Source organism: Lacerta agilis, chromosome 6 (assembly GCF_009819535.1).
Source record: "Lacerta agilis isolate rLacAgi1 chromosome 6, rLacAgi1.pri, whole genome shotgun sequence".
NCBI lineage: Eukaryota > Metazoa > Chordata > Lepidosauria > Squamata > Lacertidae > Lacerta > Lacerta agilis.
Window position 1 is genome coordinate 31,470,459 of NC_046317.1, and position 11,943 is coordinate 31,482,401.

Sequence of the window (11,943 nt, forward strand, 5' to 3'; positions counted from 1 at the left end):
TCCAGGGCCCCTGTCACTGATCTGAGTGGAAGGGCATACTCCTATGCTCAGATAACAGGATTGGTGCATAATAATGTTTAGAAAACAATATAAGACAAAAGCAAACCAGCTAGGCCTTTCTATATATAAAATATATGTATCTTCAGTTCAGTTTAACTACAGGTTGCTTTTTAAAGCCTGTAAATCGTCCATTACATAGGTGCCAACTCTCTGAGGCCCTGGGTGCCCGAGCACCCACAAAATTCCTCATGAATAGGCCAGGCACCCACAAATTTTGGAACGTTGGCACCCAAGTTGGCACTCCTGATCCACTACATCCATTCTAATTCTGTTCCTTGTTTTCTTATATGTCCAAAACAATTCCCCCACCCATCCAACCCAGTCTTCTCCAGGTTAAAAAATTAACCCAGTGTATTCCAGCTCTTTTTTACTTCTACAGTCATACCTTGGGTTGCGCTCACTGTGGGATACGAACACGCTGAACCTGGAAGTACTGGAATGGGTTACTTCCAGGTTTTGGCAAAGCTATTTCCCAATTCACCTCCTATCTGAGATAATTAAACTTGGAGGTATCCTGTGGCACCTGCCTGATAAATAAGCATGAACAGAATATTCTCCACCTTGGTCTTTATTAATTCACATTTAGGAAAAACAGCAGAGAGTCTTGTGGCACCTTAAATGTTAAGACATGTTATTATAGGATAAGTTTTTATGAGCTAGGCCCTCTGGAAACTGCCACATATAGGAAGTACATACATATATAAACACCTTCACAGCACGCATACCCCAAACTGTTAGACTCCCTCACAGTTCTTTTTCCCTAGAGAGATGGAGAAGTTTATCTCTAGAAGTTGAGATAAAAACAGATCTTGCCCCCTCCCATGATACTGCACTCAACAGCATCTGGATAAGCTGATAGGATTTACCCTTACCTAAACTGAGCCCTTAGCTGTAATACCTTTACTTTCTCTCACAGAAATCAATGGAAGCTATTTAGTTTTATGTAGGAAAGCAAAGGTGTTGAGGTGGAAGAAAAGCCTAGCTATCAGGTCACATGCTGCTGCCCGCCATGACTGAGGAGAATATTTTCTCCCACCTTAACGTTATCCCCTCACTTTAATTTTCTTCATAGAAGCCAATGAAAGCTATTCATGCTTATTCTGACAAGTGCTCAAAAAGGCACCTATTTAGTCTAGCAATTCTTTGTCCCATATTGGCCAGCAAGATTCCTGTGGGAAGCTGACAAGCAGGACATGAGTGCAGTAGCCTTCTCCTGAATATGATTCCTCAGCAAATCATATTCAGAAGCTTTCTGTTTCTGATCTTGAAAGGTGATATCAAGCCATCGGTAGCCTTATCCTGCATGGATTTGTCTAAGGTCGCAATTCAAACCTTCCCTGCAGCCCTGACACACGCAGCTCCTAGGCTAGAAGGTGGGAGAAGCAGGCAGATTTCTGTACCAGCCATGGTAGAAGTGGAACTTCCTTAGGATCCAATGGAACCTGGGCCAGCCCAGCCACACCTCCAGAATGCCCCTCTTAAGGATCTTCCATTGGTTATCAGTATCTTCTATTGGTTATCAACATGAGCAGGCATATTGTTGATGGCCTGACCATGCATTCAGAGGCTTAGCTAAGAAAGCTAGGCAGAAAGACTCCTCCACTCATTCCAGCCCTCCCCACGGCCTCCTGTAAGAGAGGTTGGATTGTTCTGTAATTATTTTTAAAGCTGTCTTAAGTGATCATCAGTATATCTTTTGGTGAAAAATTAAATTATTATTAGAAAATGGTGTCACAATGTTAAAACCCAGAGTTCTCAACTGATATGTTTCATAAAGTGGCATTCTCATGGGTATCTGATGGGTCCTTATATGGCATTCTCTATCTCATGGATATAGGATGAGCATTCTAGTAAAACAAAAAAACCCCATAAGAAATGATCCTCAATATTGATTTTGACAGGGCGAAATAGTTCATTTCAAAAGCAGTTTAAGGCAGTGTGGGTATCCTTATAACATGCACTATGTGTTCAGGACTATATCAAATTAATTTATTTTGAAATTATTTATTTTAGTTAAATCTTCCTTTACTTTTTTCAAGATGCCAAGTTTCTGCTGAAATTTATAGTACTACCGATAACATTCTTGGCCTAGATTTTTTTTCCCTTTTGTACAAAATGATTATCTAGCTAGGAGTACTATCTTACCCCTTAGATAAGGCTCAGGAAGCCTTGAAAATGAAGGCTTGGATTTAGCAAATAATATATTTTATCAAAAAGCCATATGTAGAATGTAAGAATTCTTGACATCACCTAATTGCATTTACTGGCAGCTGTGATATAACATTGTTTTTCTTTATTTTAAAAGGCATACAAACCTAAAGCAAGTGAATGTTTTTCAAAAGTAGTTTGGAAAGAGGAAATTTGATGGACTTGTATTTTCCGTTTCCCTGCTTCTGTTTTAACATGGAATTTGGAAACCTCAGATATTTCCCTGGTAGAGCTGTCAGAATACCATGTCATGTATTACAACAATAGAGCCAAAGGAAACAGAAGCATGAGCCACTTGCCCTTCCTCTGAGTTAATCCACACCAGAGTTCAATGTGGATTTGAAGATGCTTGTGTCTCTGTTTTTTTTTTCCCTTCATGGCACCTACACAACATTCTCCTCATGAAAGGGGAGCCTGCACTTTTGCTATGCTGAATGGGGATTTTTCTGATCCACAGATAATCTGATAAGGGAAGAAAATACAAGATAAAAATGTATGTTACTCAGTTGTGAAGCCACTGAAGCACATTTCATGGGTGGGCTTCTTTTACATGTGTGCTGACATATTGCTGGGTGCGGTATTATTGCCATACCCCTTACTTCCATTTTGTTTTCATCAGCCAAAAGGAAAGGATGCAGCTCTGTTACATTTTGGCTGTTCCTGAAGGTGCATTTGCGGTATTTTTTATTTTACAATAAGCTCTTTTGCAGAACTGCTCTTGTATAGAGCAGCTATAGTAAAATGAAAATTAGATTTGTCTCTGCAGGTACAGGAGGCAGGAAATGGGAATGAAAGGAAGCAGCAGTCTTTCATGCGAGTGACTCCAAATCCTTGCCTGGCTTGGAGCAATGCACATTTATTTATTTTTCTGACTGCTTTTTTTGTACAAATCTGGCCTATTTATGTTTTTTATTCCTTTTTTAAGCTTCACTTGCACATCTAAACAAATACCTGCAGACATGCCCTCAAAACACACATACACACACACACACACACACACACACGCTTGTGTGCAAATCTGGTATGTTGGAAAACTTGTATTCCAAAAATAAAGTATGTTAAGCGGTGCATGCACCTGTACATAAGCTCACATGAGATCTCTGGTTTCCAGATCTTATGGTGAGTAGAGAATTCTCATTGATGGAAGGAAACAACTCACAGCACAGTTGTATCCCATGAAGCACCACCACTGTTATGGACAGGAAACAATGAGGTCAATTTCAGAAGCCACAGTTTGGACACAGCCACTTTCTAATGTCAGAGTACTTACGGTTCTATCCGACAAACTGACTCAGGGTGCTTCCAGACTGTCACTGTTTTCAAGCAGGATTCAGTCACATACTGGCAAATTCAGGTTGCACAATTAAAGTTGTTTTGGAGTTCTTGTGCAATAATAATAATAATAATAATAATCTCTCAACACACCCACCCACCCACCCCAATATTGGATGTTTGTGCTATGTAAAGTCATGGGGGAAAGCACCAGAAATTGTGGGATAACAGTTGGCTTGATGCAAAGTCCACCAAGCTCCCTCCAAGCTGAATGAATGCTTAATAAATGGCCAACATTGTCTTCTCTCTCTGCAAACAAATAATCATGAATGCTCAATAAATAGGTAATGTGGAAACAGTCTCTGTATGAATATTTTTTGTTTTTGTTTTAAGTGGGTGCACTTTTCTGTTACTTTCTTGCTTGGTTTACCCTTCAGCTTCTGTATCCTTGCTAACAACAAAGCCTTGCATGTCAGATTAGGCCCATTTACACCTGAACAATTTTATTGTCTTTAAATTGTGACATTTGTGACACCTGGGCAACCGTGCTGTTTTCAGCAGGTTCCCCATTTGCCTGGTTGAAGTCAGTAGGTGCTCTTTTGCTAAAAGGCAATATGAACTGGCACGCTTTTTTCTCCGCACACCCTGCATCTTCTTGTTCCTTAGTGATAGGAAACATGTACAATAGTTAGATTTCTTTATTTGCTGGTTATTTTGTAGAGAACACATTAAGTTAGTACCTAGTCTCGCCTGCATTTATTGTTACTTTGGGGAAAGAAAGTTAATAGAACACTGATGTTGTGTATCAAATTAAAAATCAAGCGTAAGACCATAAAGGTGAATTTAATTAACTGAATGCTATTGTTATATCTTTGCATAGCTGATTGCAATTTAATAGTGAAGCAAAGGGAGGATTGAGACATCAGTTTCACTCTTGATTTATATAGTTTCTCATTCAATATATTTCACTTTTATGTATCTTTCTACGAAAGATTGTTATGCCTATGGATGTTTCACATTTTTATTTTTTAATTTAAAAAGTCTCATTTTATGGCACCATACATGACACAGAATGGCAGAGACATAACTCATCCACAGTAGCATTTCTCCAGTTCCCACCCCCTAAATTTATGTAGTGCATTTTTATCCCTCCTTTCTTCCTTCGAGGAACTCAAGACAGTCTATGTAGGCACTCTCCCATCCAAGTATTGACTAGATTCATATATGCTTTGCTTCAGCATGGTGATTGCATCGTGCGCCCTGAGACCTTGCCTTGGGACCATTGACTTTAAAAGGCAACTGAAAGGTGCAGGAAAAGACTGGTTGAAATGGAGTCTCATTGTAAAATTGTAACAGTGCGCCAAAGGCATATTGCATCCACTAAACTCCCCGAGTTTAGAAAATAATTTTGAGACTGGGAACGAAAAGCCGTGGTGTGCTCTATTGTGCACTTGCTCCTGTCTCACATTTATTTCTCAACACTTATAAAGATGTTGTGACAGTCAAGGAGCTGGGGACCGCAACAGTGCTATTAAAAGGAATTTTTCAAGGATTTGCAAAAGTATCAGGGTTAAAAGTTAATTTTTCTAAATCATCAATGATGTGCTTCAATGTGAAACCTAAAATTCAATTAGAAGCCTCTAAATTATTGGGTATTCCTATAGCAAATAAGATGGTAAAGTATTTAGGGGTAATGATAACTAAAAATGTGAAGAAAATATTTGAATACAATTGTAAAAAAAAAAAACTTGGAGCGGTATTCAGTCGAAGTTGAGAACATGGGAGAAAAGGAAGGAATCAATTAGTACAAAAATTGCATTAGTTAAAATGTTTTTGATACCCAGATGAACTTTTTAATGTATTACCCTGGCATAGACCGGAATGGATTTTGAAGGGGTGGCAAGTGACAATCGATAGGTTTGGTTTTGCATCCAAGAAACCAAGGACGGCCGGTAGATATAGGTACCATAGGATCCAAGATGGAGGATGGGGGATTCCCAATTTGGTTTTATATTATGAAGCTTACCAACTGAGAAATCTTATGATTTGGTTGGAGGGAGAACAGGGGAAAGATTTGGAGTGTATAGAGTGGGAGAATTTAGAAGCAGTAGGAGGGAAGATAAGAATATTCGAAAGGAGGAAAAGGAAAAGGAAAGTAGAAAAAATATCAACATTTACAGGGCCCATTTGCGTATGGGAGAAGTGGAGAAAAGAGCTTTTTCCTGACCTCTCTCCTCTTACAAAAATGTGGTATTATGATAAATTGGCCCCATTAAGGGAGCTCATCCCAAAAGAAGTAGGGGATAAATTAAAGGAGATCTCAATCCAGGATATGGAAAAAAGTTGGGAAACAGAAGGTATGACACAGTTACAGGTAGGTAGCCGTGTTGGTCTGCCATAGTCAAAAAATAAAAAATAAAAATAAAAATCCATTAGCACCTTAGAGACCAACTAAGTTTGTTCTTGGTATGAGCTTTCGTGTGCATGCAGGAAGAAGTGTGCATGCACATGAAAGCTCATACCAAGAACAAACTTAGTTTGTCTCTAAGGTGCTACTGGAAGGATTTTTTTAAAAAAAATTGTTTTGAGAAGGTATGATGGAAGAGGAAAGTGGAATTTAGAATAAGATTAATTGTTTACAAAAAACAAAAAACAAAAAACAAATCTCCTCCTTGTTGAAGGAAGAAGTTAAAAGATGTGGTAAAAGAATTATTACCCCCTTCGAAGAATTAGTGAAAAGATATAGGATAGATAGGGCCAAAATAGTTTGAAAACTGTATAAGGTTTTATTAAACATGGGGAAATCACCAAAGGAAAGCTTGATAGAATATTGGAAGTTAGATATCCAGGAACAGATTTTAGAAGAAGATTGGGAAAGAATTTTTAGGCAACTGCCCTTTGTTGCGACTTCTAGGATAATCCAGGAACAGGGGTTGAAGCTGGTACAAAAATGGTATTATACACCAGTAAGTTTGTATCATATCACAAAATCAGGAAGTAAAAATTGCTGGAGGAAATGTGGAGTGATGGGAACATACAGTCATATGTGGTGGGATTGTCCTTTAGTTAATAATTTTTGGAAACTGATTGGTATTGAAATATTGAGAATTGTGGGTAGAAAAGTGGAAATATCTAAATTAATGGTTCTCATTAGTCTGGGTAGCATAGGGTTAAAAACAAAAGAGGAATGCAAATGGGTAAATTTGATGGTAATTGCAGCCAGACAGGTTATAGAGAGTAATTGGAAAAATGCAGAAGAGCTAGGAGTGAACCAATGGAGGAAAAAATTGAATAATATTGTAATTTTAGAATACTTAACTGCGAAGATAGCAGAATGAAAGGGTTTAAGGTCAGTGAAAAAGAGGAGGATTGGCTTGAGAACCTACTGAATTATTTGGGTAGGTTTGAACAATTTGGGGTAATCAAAACGTTAAAAGCTAAATAAACCTTGCGAATTGTTAATATATATAGAATTGTACATATGGTTGATTTGAATATGTTTCATTGTTCAAGTATATCCGATGTATCGGCCGCCTGGGGGGATTCACTGTTTTTGTCTGGGTTATTGGTGATCTAAATAATAAAAATTAATTAAATAATTAAAAATAAAAATAAAGATGTGAAAGTTTCAATGTGACCTGTTTCTTTAAGTGAAAAAACAAACACACATTGAACTTAGGTATGTTGCCAAGTGCCATATTATTATATAGAATGCGTAGATTGGGGGGGGGGGTGGAACAGAGTCAAGATTTTGGTTTTTGACTCAAGGACAGACAAGAGCAGTTTATAATTGGTGACGAGGGTTCTTTTTCCTCCTTTTTCCCTCCTCCAGGCAAGATATGTTGCAAAGACAAAACACAGATGAAAAACAGTTTAGGAACTGCGTGGCCCACGAAATGGCTAGAGAGAGATACAGACAAGCCAAGGCAAAGGTTGAAGCCATCAAGCAACCCAGACAGATGGCACTGTACTCCTTGCCTGTGATTGGGAGTTCTGGCACTGCAGTGCCAGTCATAGAGTATGACGGCTAAGATGGTAAGGTGTATAATAGGGCAAGTGGAAAGAAGACCAGTTGTAACTGGTTCTTTGAATGATCTAGATGAAGCTTCATTGTCTTACAGGTTTAGAATCTGTTTCTGTTGGTAATGATTTCGAAACGCAAGCCAGAAAAAGACAATTTGATGAGCAGATCTACTACAACATTTGAAATATTTCAGTATATCCACGTGAGGAAGAAAACAGCTGTAGCCTGTTGTGCTAATTGTCTGCAAATGTTGACTTTTAAGTGGCAAACATTTCAAGCATACATAAAATTACCTCTGCATTTAGCTTTAAAATTAAATTATTCAATGCCATATAAAAAATAATTGGGGAAGAATTCAGTGGTTGTTAATGTAGCTAAGTAGCATGAGTGCAATTAAACATGTTGACTACACTTATTGCAGACAGGACTGCTGGAGCTTTGCCTCAGTGATTCCTCCGTAACTGTATATACAACAATGCCATAAGCCATTAGCTCTCGATAGAATGTATTTTCAGTTGCTCTCTGGCTATGCCTTAATGCAATAATTTGGTCCCAGCTGCTAACTTTCATTAACACGCTGTGTACTTTGATTAGTTTCATTAGCTGCTTTCCTATGTGTAATTAATTATGCTTCTAGTTGATTCTACTTTAATTCTTTGTATATATATTTCTCCATGTGTATTGAGCCCAGGGAGAGCAGACTCGGGCAGTTGCTGGGAGGGGTGTGGAGTCTTTTGTTGCCCCTCCCAGCTCAGTTACAGAAGTTGGGATGAGATTTTCTTTTCCTTTAGTTGTTACATCTGACACTGGAGACACACAATAGCTTTTAAGAGAACTGGGGCCAAACTAGTTGTGACTAACAATTTCATGCATTGCACATTTACAATGTAAGAAAAACAGTGACACTTTCTTGTTACTTATCATTGCCTCTCATCAGAAGAAACAGACATAGACTTTAATGTTAGTTTTATGTGTGTTGTTTCACATTTCCAAAGGAAATGGCAACTTTTTACAGGCAGCTCTCCATTACGCGTGGGGGTTACATTCTGAGGCACCTTGTGTTTAAGTGAAAGTGTGTTTATGGGGAATACCATTGAAAAAGCCTGCAAACACCACAATCACTCTCCCCAATTCTCCTTGCTCAGACTCCAACACTGCACAGGCCTCAAGGGCTTGAGGGATTACTCTTGCAAAGGCTCGTGAGATTTCTGGACACTGTCTTCGTGCCATTTTGCCCCTTTTCATGCCATTTCTGGGTTCGTGGCGATGCACACCAGCGTGGTCGTACATGCCTTGAATGGGCATAATTGGGAGTTGCCTATATTTGAAAGCTCTTGTTGCTAATTTACACTGTGTCGCTGCCACCAACATGGACTCAGGCGGGATTTGCTCTCTTATAGCCCATCTTAGCCCATTTGCTTCAACTTGTGGGACACCTATCCTATTATTAACAGGGAGAAGATTACAAGATAGAGAGCAGAGTTGGAACAGTCTCCTTCCTCAGAAAAATCCATGCCCATTTTTCTTCAGAAATCCTTGGCCCATTTATTCCAACAAGCATTTGAAAGACTGTGCTGATGCTCCTAATGGTTCTCCCCAAAACACTCATATTTTGATTGCTATGGGTGTTTTTAAATCAAGAAAACTGCTTACTTTAAAAAAGGGAAAAAAGAAACCCACTCTCCCACAATAAGTCCCTTGCTCTCCTTTGGAGAAAGTTGCGTAGCATAGACCTTTTTACTGTTCTAGTCTCTTATAAAATTTACAATCAAATCTCTTTGTTAAATGAATGCTTTCCTTTAACCTTTCTTCTGATTTGTTTTCCAACATTTTTCACATACAATTGCTACTAGCTTTTTGCATTATTTTCTACTAGGGATGGAGGAGAAATTTTATTCAGTGCATATCTAGAGCCTAATAATCTATCGAATGCACATTTTCTGAAACAATGCAAACTGAAACACGGTTATCCTTTGGAATATGCATCTATCCAAATTTTGCAATGCAGTTCCCCAGCCAATATTTGCAAAAATGCACATTGTAGGTAAAAGTGGGCATAAAAAAGTGAAAATTACATATATAATGCATTAGATTAGGGAAAATTTCTTGCAAAAAATCTGTGTATTCGTCAAAACTGCATATGAAAATGTGTTTATTATGAGAAATTCACACTAATAGGCTGATAATTATTGTGAGAGGTTTTTTTCATTGCAAATTGCTGCAGAAGTGTGGAGAAATGAATTTAGGACTGGAAAAATTAGAGACTTAAGAGAACCAGAATTGACAGGTGCTTCCATCCCTAATTTCCATTCTTAAACACACCTTGTACTGTCATAATGATTTGAATATTTAATATTAAAAAATATTTGTCCCCATAACATCCATATTGCTATTTTGTTATGGCTGCCCCACTAGTCTTGTTGGCAGCTCATAATTAGCACTTTCTTTTCTTTTTTACTATTAATTGAATAAAACTGTTACTTATATTTCAGATATTTAGACACAGGTCCTTTACCTCCCTGCCATTCAGCTACACAATTTCTAATTATTGTCACCAAATACAATTCTAAAAAGCATCTGTCTCCTGGGTATCTCAATCTCTGGAGAATTTCCTACACATTTTGCACCCGTGCCATTTCTGCAAGTATTTTGCCTACACAAAATATTATTTCCCCCTCTCTTATTCCTGGGCTGTAGTCCCGGTAAAGAACTTTTCCTGTTCAACCTTATTGAAGGTTGATGACTGCCACTTCTTCTTACTTCCATTTCTCTGCATCTAAAGAAAGGGATAGACCCATAATGTTCAGAGTGTACCTATATATTATAAAGGTCTTTATCAGGGTATGAGCAAAAGAGGAAAGCACAAAAAATTTATGGGAACAGGCTATTGAGGCTGACAATATTTTGAGTCAAATAATTATTTGGGGGCAAATGAATCAGTTTCATTAAGAGACATCTAAAGCAATCCTGCAAGATCTCTGTTAAAGTAGCACCCACTGACTGGCCAGTTGAATAAAATGGCGGTGGTCAAACCAATTGCCACTGTTTTTGTGGAGACTATGCCTCATAAACCCCACTCTTTCAATCATAAGCCTGCATACTTCTGTGTACTAATTATTGTTGCTTTTTTCCTGTAGAACAGCAACAGAATATTTTCCCAGCCCTTCTCATTTTCTGTCCCTAAGGTGAAGCTAAACTGATATATTCTGAAGCTAGATTTCATTGTTTGTGCCATGCTTAGTTTCAACTGTTGTGAATTGTTGTTTGCTGTTACAGAGAGCCATAATGAATTGTTAAATTTTGACACCTGTCTTTCAATGTTTTCTATTCCAATCTAGCAGTTTATTTATAGTCTACTCCTCAGCTTGTTATTAAACATGTTTTTAAAATAATACAAAGACAGTGTTCATGAATAATTTCCCTCTCTCTTTGTTTCAAGAGAATCTTACCTGGACATGAAAAATGGATATGTGAATATGGGATCTGTCCATGGTGAAAAAGTGTCTGAAATGGATAGAAAATCAAAGTCATACCTAATAACACCAAAGAGAATTGTTAATGTGAATTATTGGAGATTTTTTTTTTTTTTTTTTTTAAAAATCCATCTGCAAGAGACTGACCAGATACAGCATTCTGCAAAAATTACCAGCTGCTATTTGTGTCATGAAGAAATAATCAATCAATCTTTATTGCTGTCAAAGACCAGACAGCATGAAGAAACAACAAAATTTAGATATATTTATAAATAATTTGATACATGTTGTTCATTTTTTTTAAATAACCAGCTATATCTAAAAGTACAAATGTTCCGTTCCCACAATTTACTGTAATTTTAAGTAACAATTGAGGAAAAGGAAGGTGTCTGAAATAGTGGAACAGAAAAGATATTAGATATGTAGTCATGAACTACATAAGGAGTGCCTATAGTGAAGAAGGAACAGACTGTTGTTTGAATGCCTGCGTGGCCCAGTTAATTTTTTTATAGTGGTAATGGATATGGTAAATCTGGCCTGCTTTAGTTTGGTGAAGATGGTCTGTCACATACTTTGTAAACAAAATCTGGGATTCCTACTGCTACCACAGTACCAGACCTCTCAGAAGGAGATCTTCACTTTTTTTGTCAGATATTATTAGTGCCAATTAAATCTTTTGGATTGTACATGCTACAGGTTGTGCTCTGCTCTTTGAGTCATTCATTCTTGGCCAACAGAAGTATATCTTTCATATGCCAATGTGTTAAATGTGATAGATTTCATAGATAAAATAATCATTGACATGTCTTCCACTCAACACTTTGTTTTTTGGGTGAGGTTGTTGTATATTCCCACTTGCATTCCAAGCATTCTTTGTCAATATTGGATAATGAGCAAAAAAAATGT

The 11,943-nt window shown here is 37.6% G+C and overlaps 1 protein-coding gene across 1 annotated transcript in view; it reads left to right on the forward strand.

Moving 5' to 3' along the window:
• Window positions 1–11,144, forward strand: part of LRRIQ3 (leucine rich repeats and IQ motif containing 3) — a 46,581-nt gene extending 35,437 nt beyond the window's left edge. The window contains exons 8-9 of the mRNA XM_033151808.1: window positions 7,373–7,575; window positions 11,004–11,144. Of these exons, the coding sequence (XP_033007699.1) occupies window positions 7,373–7,571 (199 nt within the window). The 3' untranslated portion in view covers window positions 7,572–7,575; window positions 11,004–11,144. The remainder of the gene's footprint in view (window positions 1–7,372; window positions 7,576–11,003) is intronic.
• The last annotated feature ends 799 nt before the right edge of the window (window positions 11,145–11,943 follow it).